This window comes from Chenopodium album, chromosome 13 (genome assembly GCF_948465745.1).
Source record: "Chenopodium album chromosome 13, dcCheAlbu1.1, whole genome shotgun sequence".
NCBI classification, from domain to species: domain Eukaryota; kingdom Viridiplantae; phylum Streptophyta; class Magnoliopsida; order Caryophyllales; family Amaranthaceae; genus Chenopodium; species Chenopodium album.
Genome location: NC_137846.1, coordinates 5,301,785 through 5,319,525, shown reverse-complemented (window position 1 = coordinate 5,319,525; position 17,741 = coordinate 5,301,785). Strand labels below are relative to the sequence as shown.

Here is a 17,741-nt window from a genome sequence, read left to right as displayed (position 1 = left end):
ATGAAAATAGTATAATTGTATTACAACATTACTATCCTTCTAAGAAAATCTATCATTTAAAAAAAATTATTGGGTGGGGAGTCGTATTTTAAGTTCTTAACTAAAAACTAACTAAATCAAATAAAGTGAGAAAGGCTGAAAGACACCAAAGACCCACAGTTAAAAAGTCTTAAAACTCACTAGCTTCTGCCCGCCACTAAATCTAATATATATATAAAGGGGAGTTTTTTCCCGAGTTTTTAGAGAGCCACGTATAATCTAATTTTCTTAGTGCGCCACGTAGGAGTATAAATCTTAGTATTAGCCAATTAAATAAGAGATTATTATAATCTTTTATAATTAAATAATTCAAACGCCACGTAAGCAAAATTGGCAAATGAGATTTTTAAATTTTTTCCCGAGTTTTTAGAGAGCCACGTAGGATCTAATTTTCTTAGTGTGCCACGTAGGATTATAAATCTTAGTATTAGCCAATTAAATAAGAGATTATTATAATCTTTTATAATTAAATAATTCAAATGCCACGTAAGCAAAATTGACAAATGAGATTTTTAAATTTAAATTAATTAAATATAAAATATTATCTTTAGATATTAGGAATTTTATCTAGATATATAACCAATTTTAGCACATAAATTAAAAAAAAAAAAAAAAATTCAAACAAACCGTGCATTGCACGGGTTTCATCTAGTTATTTTATAAAGAAATGAATTTTGACGTTCAATAGTCTTTATCTTCACAAAAAGTTCTAATGAGAAATATGAAATCCATGCGTGCAAAAATTTTGGTGAAACCAAAAAATCCATAACAAAATAGAAATTTAGTAAATTATAAAACTTATATATAATATTCACTTATTACTTTTTTTAGGGAAATATTATGCAATGTAGCCCGTTGATAGTCTCACCAATATTTGGCTCCCATACACTGTTGTACCAATCCTCCAATATATATTTTCGAAATATTAAATTTTCATAATTTTTTTCAAACATATGCATAAAATAACTACACTTGAAATTTATATAGCAAACTGCATATACTCCTATATTGACTACAGTAATCATGTGTTTTCTATTTACTTGTGCCAAAAAATAAATAAAAAGGGTGATCTTCCGCAAAATATAAGGTATTCTTTTGGTATAAGGTGTTAGAACTAAAAAAGAGCTTTCAAACTTCAAAAAAAAAAAAAAGGAGAAAAACAAAGGACTGCTAATGAAGATTAGTCGTCATGAAGTGTAAAAACAAAGGACAATATCTAGCCTTCATTAACACCAAAAGGATACTGAGGGATGAGAATCACGGAGCAACAATGAAATGAATGTAACTTGGTTAGGATTTATTTTTTGCTTTACATGAAGTGTTTCAAATTAGGGTTACATACTTACATTGTGAAAATCATCTCCCACCAACCTTCTTAGTGAGATTAGTTTCAGAGCTATGGTTAATTAATCTGGGTCTACTTGGCCAAAAATTAATGATGCCTAACGCATACTCTCTCTCGATTATCCCCCTCGCCTTCTTCTAAAAAGTTGAAGGACAAAGGCTAGCTTGCATGAGGATTAATGCCTTAACTAATGTACAATATTAGCTAGGGTGCCAACTATTGGCTAACAATAGAATCTCTGCTAGCCTGAATCCTTTGCCGCTTGTACACGCACTTGTATGTGGATTGGTTCTTATCTGATCCATCCATCACTGTCTTACAGTTTTTGCTTGCTTGAACCCTCCGCCGCTTGTACACACACTTGAATGTGGTCTGGTTCTTGTCTGATACATCCATTTCTGTTTCTTTTCCAGAAGCTTCAGGTTTCCCTCTTCTCTTGTACTGTATATTGAACCTATCTTTTGGGTGAAATTCCTGCAGCAAGAAAGGAAAAGAATACATTTTAAGGCCATGCAAGAACATGAAGAAGTTTATTTGCCATGGGGCTAAAGAGATGGACAAAATTCTAGATAAGAGATGATTAAAACAGGTATCTCAGTCCAACAACATATACAGAATAACAAAGAGAGATCCCTACAAAAAAGGGGAGGGGGTAATTGGAAATTTTGGGTGTCTTAAGGAGAGAGTATTTTGCTGAGTTGAAAATACCAGCACTTGCATCACTCCCCCTCCTTGACATATTCGGCATCTGTTTGGTTTCTAAAGGAGAAAATAATACTGGTGGTGTTGATCCCTTCTTTACAAATATTGGGCTTCGCAGCCAATCAGCAAGTGAAACTCCCAAAAGGGTGACTGCTTTTTCATTAAAAAAGAATGTAAATGTCACATTCCACCACATGCCTTACCGTTCTAACTTTCCTCCATCCCCCCCCCCCCCCCCCCTCTCTCTCTCTCTCTCTCTCTCTCTCTCTCATTTATTTCTCTATAAGAAAACCATAAAGGTAGAAATTAATTTCTGCTTAGGCAGCCAAGGCTTTCCAAAATTACTCTATCAGAGAAATACAAAGGATTGGGCTAACTTGTAGCTCTAAATTTCTGTCTTTTCAGAAGGAGCTGACTAGCTGAGGACATCTTGTGCTTCTTGATTTACATCTACATCGACTGGTGCAGTGCTAATAACATATCTTCATTTACGCAAAACTGAAGTTTAATACAGCTGAAATACCTTATCCAGAGAAGGATACAACTAAATTCAAAATGCTTTCATTCAAAACAGTAACAGCAGTGTTCTCCTTAGAAGGTGTGTTTGAGACATGGCTTCTAAATTGAAGTCTTAAAAAAAATGTCAAAGTACAAGTGAAATGAAATATTTTAGATCTAAGCTACATAATTTTGAATAAAATTCAAGTTCTAAACCCCATCTCAAGCTAAAGAACATTTTTGTTGGAGGAACCTAAGTTCTTGATACACTTAAAGTGATGTGGACGGGGCAGTCATGCCATTAATATATCAAGAGAGGTAGATCAACTCTAATAAAACAAATTAATATCAAAATATTTAAATAATTACTCCTAAAATTAAAACAAGTCACCTTGGTCTCCCAAAAAATTATTAAGAGGATTGTTTCTTACAACATTTTGCTATTATGGTGAAGATTAGCCAAAAAAAAAAAATGAAGATTCGCAGTCTAAAAATGTAATTCATTAACAGAGCCCCTTGGGGCTTGAAGGGGGGGGTGGGGGGGGGGGGGTGGGGGGGAAGAGGGGACATAATTCCTGTTTTGCTTTAACGAATAGCTAGTTATATCATCACATGATAATCATGAGAAATAGATAAGTAAAGCTAGAGAATTATCACAAGAAAAAGATGTATTTCCAGAGTTTGAGGAAGAACCTGTCTGGGTCCAGTCCTTTCCAGCTTTCTTGTTGCTTCCAAAGAATCTACACAGTACATACCAAACAAAGACAAGCTCAATTTCAACTGAAAGATAAAAATCCATGTAATATATTTGAACTAACTTGGAATATAATATAGGAAGATGTGCCGCATATGATTGTCATGTCAATTTCAAGCTTAGGAAATATAGTGTTTGGTAAATTAATATTTTAGAGTTTTGCAATGAAGATAACAGATAAATATAAATTTATCATAGCAAGTAAATTAATATAGGGCTTATCATTTGAAAATTAAGCCTAAGATTTTACACATAATCCCAAAAAATATAGTCTTCATACCAAGATACATGTATAGTCCCCATACCACGATTTTACACATAATCCGAAAAAATATAGTCCTCATACCAAGTAATTTACATGTATAGTCCTCATACCAAGTAAGATTTTACACATAATCCGAAAAAATATAGTACTCATACCAAGTAAGATTAGACCTAGCAATTATTACCTAGACCCGATGACCCGACCCGAATGACCTGATCCATACCCGACCCGAAAATGGAGTTGACCCAACACCCGAACTGACCCGACCCGATTGTACCCGACCTAAAGTTGATTCGAAGTGTTTGACCCGAACAGACCCGACGCCCAAAACGTCCCGAATTAAAATTACCTTATAATTGAATTAAAAATATCTGATGCCAAAAATGACTCCATTTGTTCATTTCTCAGCTCTAACCCAAGCTCATAAATTGAATTGATAGTTCATATTGTAACTAACAAAATACTACCTCCGTTACATATTAGTTACAACTTTCAGCTCGACACGAATTTTAAGACAAAATTTCATAATGGTAGATTAATAAATTAAAGAATAGATAATTAAGGCAGGAGAGAGAAAATGAAGGTAATTAATCAATGAGTAACCACCACCAACAGCACCGAGCCCACCACTGTAGCTGAATAGCAGCCACCCGGAAACCACCCACCTCACACCGTGAAATCACCCCATCTCAACTCGAACCACCCTGAAACCACCCACACACACCCGAACAACCGTAAAACCACTCCCTCTCCACCTAAACGACCACAAAACCACCTTTTCCTAGCCCAAACCTCTCTAAAACTACCCCCTCTCAACTTAAACCACCTTGAAATCGCACCCTCTCAGCCAAAACCAACCCAAAACAACCACCGTCACTCACCCCCAAAGATTGTGTCTACTAGTGGCTTAAAATTCACCATATTTAAGCATAGATTTGAGGGTTTTGAGAGGAGATCATCGGTTTTTGAAGGAATAGGTGGGTTTCGTAAGTTATTTCGTGGGTTTCGTGGGTTTTTTCAAAAATTCGTGGGGGTTCGTTGGTTTATTCAGCAAATTCTTTGGCTTCTTCAACAAATTTTTGGGTTTGGTGGGTTTTTCCAGCAAATTTGTGGGTTTGGTGGGTCAAATTCATGGGTTTTTTTCAAGCAAATTCATGGATTACATCACAGAACAAGTGTGAGGATTTGTTGGGTTAGATCGAGGAAGGAGAGAGAAATTCATGGAGAAAGAAGATGAACCCAGATGAACAAGGGTTTTGAAATTTCCCCAAATCTGAAAATAGCAATGAATTGGTTAGGTTCACTGAATGAGGTTGGTTGATGAGTAAATTTGGTCGGGATCATTTAATTAATGATGTTGGATAAATGGTTTAATCTAATCAGATTATGTTATGTAATTGATATAATGAATTTTTAAGTAAGGATAAAGTAGTAATTTTATAGGAAAAAATTTACCAAAAAAAGAAAGAAATAGAAAGTTGCAACTATTGTGTACCACCCCTAGCTAGCAAAAGTTGCAACTAATATGTAACGGAGGTAGTATAAAATTATTGATTTGAGCTTGATCCACAAATGGAAAAACACGATCATGACTTGACCAAAATTTGACCTGAACATACTCGACCCGAAAATAGTATTGACCCGAACATACCCGACCCGATATTGACCCGACTCAAACTCGACCCGATACTTGACCCGAGTCAGACCCAAAACCCAAATTGACCCGACCCGAATGTTAGCTGACCCGAAATGACCCATCTGCCAGGTCTAAGTAAGATACACATATCATATGGCTATCCAACCAAGTATTTTTTAAAAAAAAAATTAAATCTTCATTATTTACCTTGTGTATAGCACGAGTTTAAAGCTAGTAGAAAATAAAGTGTCAAATATAGCAATGAAAAGCTAATGACAAAGTTAAAACATCTGAAGACTTCAACTGCATTAAATCATTAATGCAATATGCTATTTGCTATGCCTTTTATTTTCAGCTAGCTACTTACCTAATGGAGTCGTTCTTCTGGGAATTTTCTGAAACATAGTAGTTCCCTTAAAAAGAACAAATGGATACCCCAACAATTCTCTCCTTAAAAGTGCTGGCATCTCTGCAAAACCAAATGACGAAACCCAGGTATCACTCAGCTGAGCTATAGCTGGCAAGACCAATCTTTCAACACCCATTTCAACAAGCATCTGCAAAACAAGAGAAAGGTACTTGCCATTGAACACTTAATAAATTCACAAGTAAAAGAAAATTAACTGACTGACACAAAAAATAACAAGAGCACCAAAATATAAAAATAAAAAGAAACTCCAAGCCAAAGCCAAATGTCTCAAATAAGTACTCTGTAATTATTTAACCATTAACACATTATGTAATTACTCCGTAGCAGTAAGAAAAGCAATATTGTTAATATAAACTACCTTCTCCAACTCTTCCACAAGAAGCCGGCACATACCCTTTCGACGATACTTGAAAGGTGTAGCTACAAGTGGCATCTCCGCCACTTTCTGACCATGAATTCTGAAAGCAAAACACAAGTACCGAATTCAAAATGAATGATCGGTCATTTTATTAAATATTCAGAACATAAAAACACTTAATAATCCAACTCGGTTACCTGATAGTAGCAACACAAACAAGCTCCTTGCCATTAACCAAAGCTATTACATAAAACCCATGGAAATCCAGTCTCCTGAATTTTGACCTATAAATAAGAAAAGTCATCAAAAAGTGAGTATATGTCCATAGGAATCAAGAGATGTCTGCATTTTGACTAAACAGACCAATCACAAGACTTCAAAATGCTCAACCTTAAATTTCCCAATTTAAGCAATGCAGTTTAGCAATATTGTGTCATAGTGCCATCACCCACCACTGATAATACTATTGGGTCCTGCTAACCATAAAACAATATCCTCAATGTACGTGATATCCTTAAACACTATCATGCCAATTTATACATACTGTTCTATTAGGCAGTTACCTTAACAATATTATACAAACCTGAGACAGAATAGCACAGCCAACTTCATAGATAATATGTGATCCCACAGGGAAAGTGCATCAATGACAAGAAAAAGAAGACCAAAAGAAACCCAGAAAAGTTGAGAGTTTCATATTTTTATGCAGCGCAATTCATTTATATCATCAGTGTGATGGATTGGCTTAAGCAAATTCATCAGATAAAAACAGTTAAAATGCAACAGCCTTGAACCTTGCTGTCAGTCCATGTTTGTTGTCCTGGTACTGGTTATCAATCTTGATAGAAAACTATTTTAACAGCTCTTACCAAACAATTATGTAAGAGAAAAACATTAGGTGCATGTTAAAAGATTTAACTATTTTTTTTTTTTTTTTTTTTCTGTTTTCCAAAAGAAGGCTAGCTCCCAACTGACTCAAGACTACAAGTAAAACAAGGAAAGGGTTTAGATCTCTTAACCATACTAACACAAGAACTATATCGGAGAATGGGGGTACAACTTTCATGACTTGCTATGGGATACAAATATGGGGATTCTAGCCATAAGATGATCAGCGTTTGTTCCTTTTCGCTTCTTGGACCTGCAAAAACAATACCTGGAATAAAGATTACCTTTCTTAATCTTCTCCCATGACACATGCGGCCTACTATGTTTCCTCGTCACGGAGAACTTGAAGGTAGTGGGTGTTAGGATGGACTGCACCTAGTCAGGTTCAAAAGTCATGGGGTCATCTTCATTGGATCCAACGGATTCCACTTCAACAAGGTCAGTGGTAGAATAGTCTCTCGCTGGACCTTCACTTCCATTCTATGAACCTTCATCGCTATTATGAGTTAGGTCTAAAGACATAGGCTCATCTAACTTCTCAACGACAATATTGTAGGATTTTCCAGACCCAACAACATTATTGACCACTTCTAGACTAGGAGGGGGCATGACCTTTTTCTTTTTGAACTTCTTGTTGCGTCTCCTCCTACTTGGACTCATCTTCTTAATAGGCATGGACAAGGAATTTGAGCCTTTGGAATCCGTATCCTTGTAAATTTTTGAATGCCTATCTTGAGTAGCCTGTCCTTCATTCATAGAGTCACTGAAGAGACTCAAAGTCCTCCCGTGCTTTAGATTCGAATAGGACAAAGAGGAAGTCTTAAGGAACTTGTTTCTTTTCATTCCATTAGAGAAACAATGGATTTTTTCAAGATCCATGACTTGTCATGATTCTTGGTCGTTTAGGGGGCACTTTGAACCAACTTCCTCATTTTCCAAAGGAGCATACACATTGTGCGTATGGATGGGGCTTTGTACCCTCTGTCTTGCTATCAGAGGATTACTGTGGTCATTGCTATGAGAAACTAGGCCTTACACTAGACTTTTCTAAGGCCTTACACTAGACTCGCCATTGACTCACTGATTTTTCCGCTTTTTGTTGTAGTCCCATGACAAAATTTTCAGCACCCCTCTTGCCAAGGGTATTGCTTGCCTCACAACTTAGGCCCTTCACTTTCTACAGTTCACAGGATATCCTAATTATTAGGCTCCGACCTAGCTACCTTGCCAAGGTCCTCATAAGCCTTTTTCAATTGGTTAAGCTTGATTTCTGCTAAAGCCCTTCCGTAAAGAGCTTTACAATTGCTACTATCAAAATCGATGACTAAGGAGCAAAATTCTGTAGTTTGTTCATAATCATGAGCCTTTAAGGCACAAGCTGCGAGATTCAATTCCAAAGCAATAGCAAGACTCCATAGAAAAGCACAATCTTCCTCATTCCTAGGTAAACCAAAGCACAAAATTTCAACCCTCAAGCATAGATAAACTCACCATGTTTAATGTTTATAGCACAAGTCACCCTCGTCCTTTAAACTATTGGCTTGATTAAAGATATTTCAAGGGCAGTTATTAGTAGCGGTGTCAAAACCACGCCCGGCCCGACCCGATCAGAAACCGATCCAAAATATATCCAATTCAGATTTGGACTTGCGTTTACATAATAATTTAGTATGACTCAACTTTAAAAATTGACCTGACCCGATCCGACCTCCTCAAACCCAATCCGATCATCCGAATTGACACCTCTAGTTATTAGTAGCAAAGTTCACAATACTTCCATCATATTCGACATTCAAGTGAGTAAACATAAAGGCATTAAGCCATTGAGTAAAGGCTGACAATCCATAATACACCAAAAGTCAAGACTTTAAAAAAAACACAAGAAGAGGCAAAGCATAGTAGGAGGAGGAAAAGTATCCTTCTTTAAGATTTTTTTTTTTTTTTTTTTGTTAGAAGAAACTAAGAAACCAGTAGAACAAGGACAACTCAAGCAATCCCGAAAGGGGAAAACCTCCACCGGCGAAAGGACTAGAAAGAGACTACCACGATCTACCGCTTAGGGCAGTAAAAAGTAAAGGTCGCAGCTACTGGGGGGAAGCAGCAAGGTAGTGGTCGGTGCAGCACCACCATGAGAATCATCCACGAAACATAGAGGGAAAAGCTGGGTGCGGCGAGATAGTGGTTGGTACCTTGGTGGGGCTTGACGACCCGTCAGATTCTGCGGTTGGGGAAGACTAGTATATGAAAACAGGGGCTCGTTTTGGTGGTTTTGGGATTCCCAAAAAACGCGCGTGGTGGGGCGCGTTCTTTATGGGGCGTGACTTTTTCTTTTCTGTCGTGCAAAACATAGATTTAACTATTCAAGACATGAGGATTAAACAAAATATGAGCAGTTCTTAGCATTTTTTGGTAACAGAGATTAATAACACATCCATCATGAGAAAAAAGATGAGATCAACTTTGTACAGATTGTCATCAGTAGACAGTTTGAGCTCTGGATGAACAGGTAAAATGAAGCCAGACTATTCAGTATCTGCATTCGTAATCAATGTCCAGCAAGTTGCATTAGGAAGATCGATTATCTAGTATCTTGGTATATGATTTCAAGTGTTAAATAATGGAAATTTCAATTGACAAGAATGAAAACGAGTTTAATTACAAAGGACAAGGAGTAATCTTACAACAAGGAAAATAATGGCCCAGCCACACTCAAAAAAAAAAAAAAAACAAAAAAAAAAGGCTCTCAAAATACCCCCATTGAGAAGAACCAACAGAAAGAAAGCTAAAGTACTCTTTTAATTTCAGACAGACACACAATTAAAAGGAAAGACACCAATGGATTTTTGTGGATATAGCTTCCCATCATCAAGATTTTTGGTTCCTACTTCTAGGCTTCTGGCTGGAGTCAAGCATTAGGTTTTAGGCGATTCTCATGTCACAATTTTCTAGTTAAATTGCTATGACGGTTCTTTTTCCTTGTACCTCTTTTTGTATTTGGGTGACAACACCCTGGTGTCTATCTCGTATATTTCTTTATCATTTATCAAATAATCCCTTTGTTTCTTTTTTATGATCATAATTTGACTATGCACGTTTGCCATTGCATATCTTTGACCATTAATACATCTAATTATGTACAAGCAAACATTATTATTATTCTAAAAAAAATCATTAAGACAAATTAAACAAGACCTCACATAATTCTACTTATATATTGGGACTAATTTAAAGAATTTCATAAAATTGTGAATAGTTGCAAGATTTTTAATAAGAATGTCAAAAAGAAGAGGGAGCATAATTGCATAAATGTCTAGAAATATTTGGTTTTTAAAAAATATATCATGGACTTAGGAAAAAGTCCTCCATATTCTTTAGCAACTGTTCTACAGCTCTTCATCAAGGTCCAAATAGGAAACTAATAAACAGAATAGTATATACTCGTCATGATACAGCAATATACATGGAAAAATATCCTGATCCTCCCACAGGAAAATGGCCCTTCAATGTCTTCACTCTTCAGATTAACCATAAATGCTATTTAGTGACCATGACAAACCAATAGCAACTGTGCTTACAATGTTAAAATTTTCACTATCTAATACTGCTTGCAGGCAATCAATTTTTTAATTAAATGTAAGTAATTACAAATAGGGAAGGTTTATGTAGGAACTTATGTACTCCCTCCGTCCTTATAAACTTGACAGTGGACATACTTAAAGTTTTTGCACAACTTTGACCTTGGTTTTTTTAATTATCTATTTGATAACAAGTTTAAAATATATACTTCCTCTTTTTTTATTATTGCACCATACAAGTTTGGTACAATTATTTTGGTAGTGGGAAAAATGAAGAGAGAGAAAGGTAAAAATACAAAAGTATCCATGTGATGTAACATAGACTATATAATAAGTGCGAAAAAAGTAAGGGTATGTTGGGTATTTGCAGAGTGAACATAGATATTTTTTGTCCTAAAATAAAAATGGTGCAATATTTGTGAAATTTCCTTAAAAGGTAAGTGGTGCAATATTAAAAGAACGGAGGAAGTATATTTTTTGACAGTATACATAAATACAAATCCAACACCTTACATACTAACATTTTTTTTAAGTAAAAAGATGGTCAAAGTAAAGCTAAAAGTCAAAGTGTGTCTAGTAAATAGGGGCAAGACTGCAAGAGGGGGTATAAGAGGTAGGAAGGAAGGAATAAAAAAACTATCAGGCATAAAGTTCATGGACCATGCATGAAATAATGAAGATGTTGTGCCATTTCACTAAAGCCAGCTAGAAGCAAAACACCTTAAGAGATTCATCTAAAACCCAACGTGCCAAAAGCCTTAAATGTCAAAGCAAACAGAAAAGAAAGTATCCTAAGTTTCCTAGCAGACTCAACATATAATTCCAATTAACAATTAAAATAGAAAATCCTAGCAGCGTGAAAATATTAAAACTGGATAACACAGCTACTAAAGGGAAAAAAGGAATAAAGGAGTCTCACCCAGAATTGTAAACAATATCAGCAACTAGATCCCTCCCAGTGTGGGGCTCAAGTATAGGTTCGAAGCACTCATGAAAAACATTTAGAGCTTGAGACACCGGAACGATAGGATGAACTCGTTCATTGTGTACGTTACAATCATTTCTTCTAGATCTTGTAATAGTCCAGGTTAAGCCTTCCATCGTTGTTGGATTTGAAATTTGCAAGAGTTCATGAAGACGAGCACATATCTCAAAACAGCTTCTGCTACAGAATTTGTCAAGGAATGAGTCATCAGAGACTGATGCTCCTGCTTTGTTAAGGCAAGCCACGTGATCTACAAAGCAAACATAAACTATGGTTAAGGAACGGAAAGTTAAGCTATACAACAATATGGATGACTGAGACATTGATTCGAAGGCAGAAACAAACATTGGCGGCTGCATTGGTAACACACTTGAGTAAATAGTTGATCCCCATTGGCAGAATGTTCCAAGCCACATAAGCCACATTGACAAGATGGGCAAAATGATTCTCCGTCAGGAATTTCCTGAAATGGCCACAATAAAATGTATCTGTAAGTTAAATTCTTGATGCATTGAGTTCAAATCTTGTACTCAGCTAAAGCAGTTCAGAACTTCAGAATCAAAACAACAGGAAAGCATAGAAGGTCACCTGTAATATCACTTATTAACCATATAGTCAGATCTAGGGAATTGTATCAAGCAAGAAAATACAACTACTACCAGTCCTCTGCCAGAGTAGAAAAATAAAAATACCTAAAAGTGGTCATGACTCTTACACAGAACATTAGTACTGATAACACATTTATTGGTACTTTTGATTTAGACAACCTCATCAAGTCAAACTCCTAACTTGCTTATTCTATACGACTGAAAATACAAAATGATTGATGTAAAAGAAATTATTATTATAAAAATTAAGAGAGAGAGAGAGAGAGAAGCTGTCAGGTAAATTCCACCAAAAGCATGCTATCAGAGTATCAGCCCAAGGTTGGATGAATGAAGAAGGCCTTTGAAAAAAAGAAGACACTCAACTCAGAAGCTAAGAGTACCTTGACAGGTATACAGGCTGTTCTAGAGTGTAAAAAACATTTAGCTACTAATCCTCTACTTTACAATCCTTTACTATGGACCAAAAATAGAATAGGAGTTTTTTCCTGCTGCTGACTTCCAAGCTTCTTATTTGGAAAGCCATAAATTACTAAGGAAAACAGGGATAATTAAAGAAGCAATTGGAATCATTGAAGCTCTAGTATTACCGCTGCATACCAGTTTTTCAATGTAATGTTTTTCTATACCTACAACTTCAGGTTATCAATTGGCTAATTGGCATAAGACTACACCTCGTCATAATATTAAAGTAACTAAAGAAGACATGCTTAAACCTAGGAACCTAGCTTATATAGTGAAGTCTGGAACACTTTAATATTTGTAAAACTGTATCCACTTTTGCATCCTAATTTAATTTTGCACCACATTAAGAAAATGATTTTACATAAATAAATAGGATAAAAGTAAAACAAGTTATCTTTTGCGCCAACCCAAACCACAAAAGACACATAGATAGTAGGAGGACATGAATCAAACAGAATAAACGGCTGATTGCTGAAGTCGTTCTTTAATTAGGTACATAATTCAAAAAATGGAAGCTTCACCTGAAGGTCAATGCAGGTCAAATGGTACGAAGACAAGCAATGATCACAATGAAGTAATTCGCCTCCATGCTGACAGATTAAGCAAACTGAGTCATGGCATCTACCCTTCCTAACCTTCTGCTTACGAGGACTATCTAAAGTTTCTTGATGTTCAGACTCTTGACAAGAAGTTGTGACAGGTTGAATCCCTTTGCAACCACTGCCCAATAGACTGGCTTCTTTTTGTTTATATTTTGATACCTCCAGTTCCTTCTGCAATGTGGGTTTAGATATAACGCTAGCCTCCTGAGTCTTCCTTGGATATAATTTTTTGATCCTCTTGGGACTTCTTTTCTTCCCAATGCTGCGTCTAGAAATTCTGATCCGTCTCTCTTTTCTATGAACGGAATATCTCGTACTAATGCCAACCTTCTTTTGCTTTAATAACATCACTTCTCTCCTATTGTAAACGGGATTATTATCTTGAAACTGTAAGGGCACTGAATCAAGCACATGCCTTGTTAATCTGGAGTCACAGCTTTTGTGTCGTCCTAATTTATTACCACGTAGTGGGGAAGGCATCAGTTTCCTAGGTGTCAATTTGTCTTCAGCCAACTGCCATTTCTTTCTAAAACAAACATTTGGAGACATATTTATATTTAAATTCTTTTCAGACATGCTAAGATTTACAGAGGGAGCACCATCATTTTGAGAGGTCCTCATGAGATGAACTCCTTTTTTTAGAACTCTGGCATTTGCCAGACTACAGATCTGACTAGGAACCTGTTCAGTCTCACTATTGTCACTAGCCTTTGAAACCTCAATATTTAAGGAAGCATCAGCAGTTGCCGGTTGACTTCGCATGCAGTCACCATCAGTCATATAGCCTCTATTGTCTGCAACAGCAATCAAGGAATCCTCCGCTTCACTCAGACACATACGCCTTGTTCTTACCCTAAGACTAAGTTCTTTATCCTTTCGTTTCTGCATTGACCTAGTTAGGACAGAAGCATCTACAAAGCTCACACGAGACCTCTTGGTTCTGCCTTTTCTTTTCTTCACTGCGTGTATCTGAGTATTAGTAGGAAAAGAAACCTTTCTTCCTGGTTTAGTAGTCATGTTATAGATAACTTCCATAAAGTATTCTTTCCACACACAATATGCACCACATGTCCACTCTGATATCATCTTCTGAAAACCATAATTTACTTTCAAGCGGGACCAAACACGCCTAACAAAATGGAATACATGTTTGTCTATTTTGTGCTCCTTGACTAGATCCACCAACTTCCAAACACCCCTTTCTCTCCATTGACCAGTAAATTCATCCCAATCAGAAGTGACACGCAAATCAGTCAATTTGAATGCACGTTCATCACCTTCATCAGGGAAATAAACACGCCGCTCCTTAGCACCCTCATCACAATCAAAAATCACTCCCTCCCACCATGCTTCCTTAAACATAACATCAACACAGACTCCAAAAGTTAACTTTGCATCTGAAGCACTCATAATTCTTGGAAGAGGAGGTATGGGTCTTATACGACCACGGTAATTAAATTTGACACAAGGACGCTGGTAAAGACCCTCAATTGCCCCGGTGACAGGTATTGACTCTAAGAGCTTGGAACTTCCTGATTCGCACAGCAATTCATCATATTCAACCTTGCGACATGAGTCTAAGACACCAACAACTACTCCAGGGTGCCATGACCCCCCCAAACCTTCCTCAAGTTGCCGCACCTAACAACCACAAGAAAATAAACATTTCAAATCATCAGTTACAGCTCTTAGACGTGCATTTCTAATTCAATCTACTGGAAATTATGATATATCCACCAACAACTAAATTATTATCTGAATTTCAAAGCATAACTAAAATCAAAGACTCAAAAAATAATTCCCATCACATAGAAAAGATAGAAGAGTTAAAAAAAAAATAGATATACAACAAAAAACCATAGAGTGCTATAAATTACTGATTATCAGAAAACTGCAAATATAAATGTGAAGACATGCAGAAAAGGGAAGGCATAAAAGTTTCATCCAAATCAACAGTGGAAGTACAAAACATGAAATCATTCACATACTGTTAAACTGGACTTACTGGACATTGACATATACTCCATTCATCCATATGACAATTGAATAAGCAGCAACGAAATATGAGGGGATAGGTATAAACTTTGGCCCCTAAACCCACAATGAACAAAGGAAACATTTCCTTTATATCTTTCGTAAGATGATTGTACTATTCCCCGCCTACTAAAAAACTGTCATCAATCAACAAACACATCCTTACTTTACTACCCTAACTCACTATATCAAACTGTGGAAGTGAAATGTTCGCCAATCAGTTACCCTAACAATCTAGCCCCACCCCCCCCCCCCCCTCCTCCAATCTTTACTTTCACAGTTTCGCTTACAAAATTTGTTACCAACATAACAACAATCGCAACATTTATCAAGATTTCGTGTCCCAAATTGAAATTTATACACGAAATTGCTTTGAATAATGCACAGCAAACCTAAATTTTTTTCCTCTTCTATACATAAACCCTTTAACGGAAATTAATTGCTCGATTCGACACTAATCTACACTAAAACCCTAAATTGAATCAACATATAACATAACTTCGACTACCACCGAGCGAAAATATACTACCAATTTCAATCAATTAACCAATTCCAAAACAAATTCAAACTAAAAAATTTCAAAAAAATCTAAGAAAATACGGCATTGTTTCATCACTCAAATCGATCGACTGGCAATGTTAACAGATTCAAATCACATAATTTAAAATATATATATATATATATATATATATATATATATATATATATATATATATATCAAAACGAAGATTGCGAAATCGGAAACTCGAGTACATCAAACACTAACCTCAACTTTCTGGCGCAACAGCAATTTCCGCGCATTCATCTGGAGAGAGAAAATTAGGTGACGAACTCGAAAAATTGGGGGAAATTCGAAATTTGAGATTTTGGGAAATTAAAATATTGAGTGAAGTTCTGGAAAATTTAGTACGTTAGGGCTTCTGTTAACGAACGTATGAATGACGTGTGCTTGAATTTTGTACTTTTTTTTTCGTTTTAAATACAAGTAATTTTTGGCCCTTTTAATTTCTATTTTTGCGCTCTTTATGTTTTCCAAGAATTTTAAATTGAATAAATTTGTGTTTTATTTGGGGTCATATCCACTTTTTGGTAGGTTGCTTTATTTGTTGTCTAGTGTCTACACTTTAATGTTTGTTCGTGTAATGAATGAAAAAAAAAAAAAAAAACATGAAAGATTTGCAAGATTGATTGTATATGTGGCTATGTTGATTTTTGGTATAAATACAGTTCCAAACAAGTGAAATAAAGTATTTCCGTATTACATTGTGCACTCCAAAGTATAATATGCATCTGAGGACTAGTTTTTGTTTTTTTTTTTTTTTTGGTGCATTATATTTGCATATCCTTTCACTTTGAGGTGTATTTTTTTTGTGCTTTGACCTATATAAGATTAAATTTTGTATTGCTCTACTGACTAGCTCTATATGCACACGTCGTATGGTGGTTGATGTATGAAAGTTTAATACTAGTATTTATGTGATTTTGACCTATGACTTTAATTTATAAGACATCTAGTACTCCTATTTAATGTGTTTAGTTTAAAATCAAGTTAAAGTTAGTAACATGTGTAGGGGAGAATAAATAACTAAATAATAATAATAATAAAAAAAAAAGTAAAGGAGAACAAATGAATTGAATTGGTGTTATATGTAATAATTAGCATCAATTCAATGCACGGGTTGTTACATGGGTTAATTATTTTCATATATAGGTGTGCTTTTCGAAAGTTGAAACTTTTGATATTACTAGGGCAGCTAACGCGCGCGATGTGCGCGAATAGCTAGTCATATCTAGTTACTCTTTCAGCTTGGTCTTAAAATCACAAATTTAGTTATTGGCAAAATTAGTGACAAAAAAATACGTACACAACTATGTTTATGAGTATAAATATCCAAGACAACTAACATTAATGCATGAAAGCAAATAAGTACGTAATTAAATATTTCAGAGTGTATAATTGTCCAAATACTATTCATTAAAAAAACTTGTACATATTAATGAGGGTATATATGTAAATGCACATTTTAAAGGGTATAATTGGCATTACACTATTCATAAGAATGACAAAAAATATGTACACAACTATGTTTATGAGTATACTAGGGGAGCCCACGCGCGTGATGCGCGCGGTATAGCTAGCCTTCGTGAGAGAATTAATGTATTTGAACCTCATAGTTTACGGACTTTTAGTTGTTGTTGCATTATACTTGTATTAGATCGATCAATAGAGATTATTTATATATTTATTGTAGAAGCACGTTTGTGTTACAATTATTTATTTTGAAAATGATTATAATATAACTAACCAATGTATTACTATATAAAAAGGCAATAAAAGCTATTAAATCGTTCCATGACTACAATAAGAGTGTTATGGTCATATGGAGAGGTTTGTGTAATTGTCTCCAACAAGTCAATTGAAAGTGTGAATGTGGTAATTTATTTTCAAAAACACCCTTTTTTAGAGATGGTTGTGGGCTCAAAAGTGCTTTAATGTAACACTTGCTTAAGGATTAAAATGATTAATCATGACTAAGCCTAGTCACTATGGTTTACCATG

General features: G+C 35.5%; 1 protein-coding gene across 2 annotated transcripts; it reads right to left on the bottom strand.

Annotated features, from left to right (window-relative positions):
- Positions 1 to 1,310: 1,310 nt before the first annotated feature.
- On the bottom strand, positions 1,311 to 16,144 carry LOC145574366 (uncharacterized). Of its 2 annotated transcripts, XM_081632136.1 has the most exons (9): positions 15,948 to 16,144; positions 13,067 to 14,788; positions 11,821 to 11,938; positions 11,410 to 11,725; positions 6,225 to 6,311; positions 6,028 to 6,127; positions 5,607 to 5,796; positions 3,278 to 3,324; positions 1,311 to 1,858 (listed from the first exon to the last, which is right to left on the bottom strand). In XM_081632136.1, the coding sequence occupies exons 1-9, from the start codon at positions 15,984 to 15,986 to the stop codon at positions 1,601 to 1,603; spliced, it is 2,877 nt and encodes a 958-aa protein (XP_081488262.1). In that variant the 5' UTR covers positions 15,987 to 16,144; the 3' UTR covers positions 1,311 to 1,600. The 2 variants fall into 2 exon arrangements, 1 of the variants encoding a protein (XP_081488262.1); XR_014098048.1 differs by lacking the exon at positions 1,311 to 1,858 and having other exon boundaries at positions 3,276 to 3,324; positions 5,607 to 5,708.
- Between the last annotated feature and the right edge of the window lie 1,597 nt (positions 16,145 to 17,741).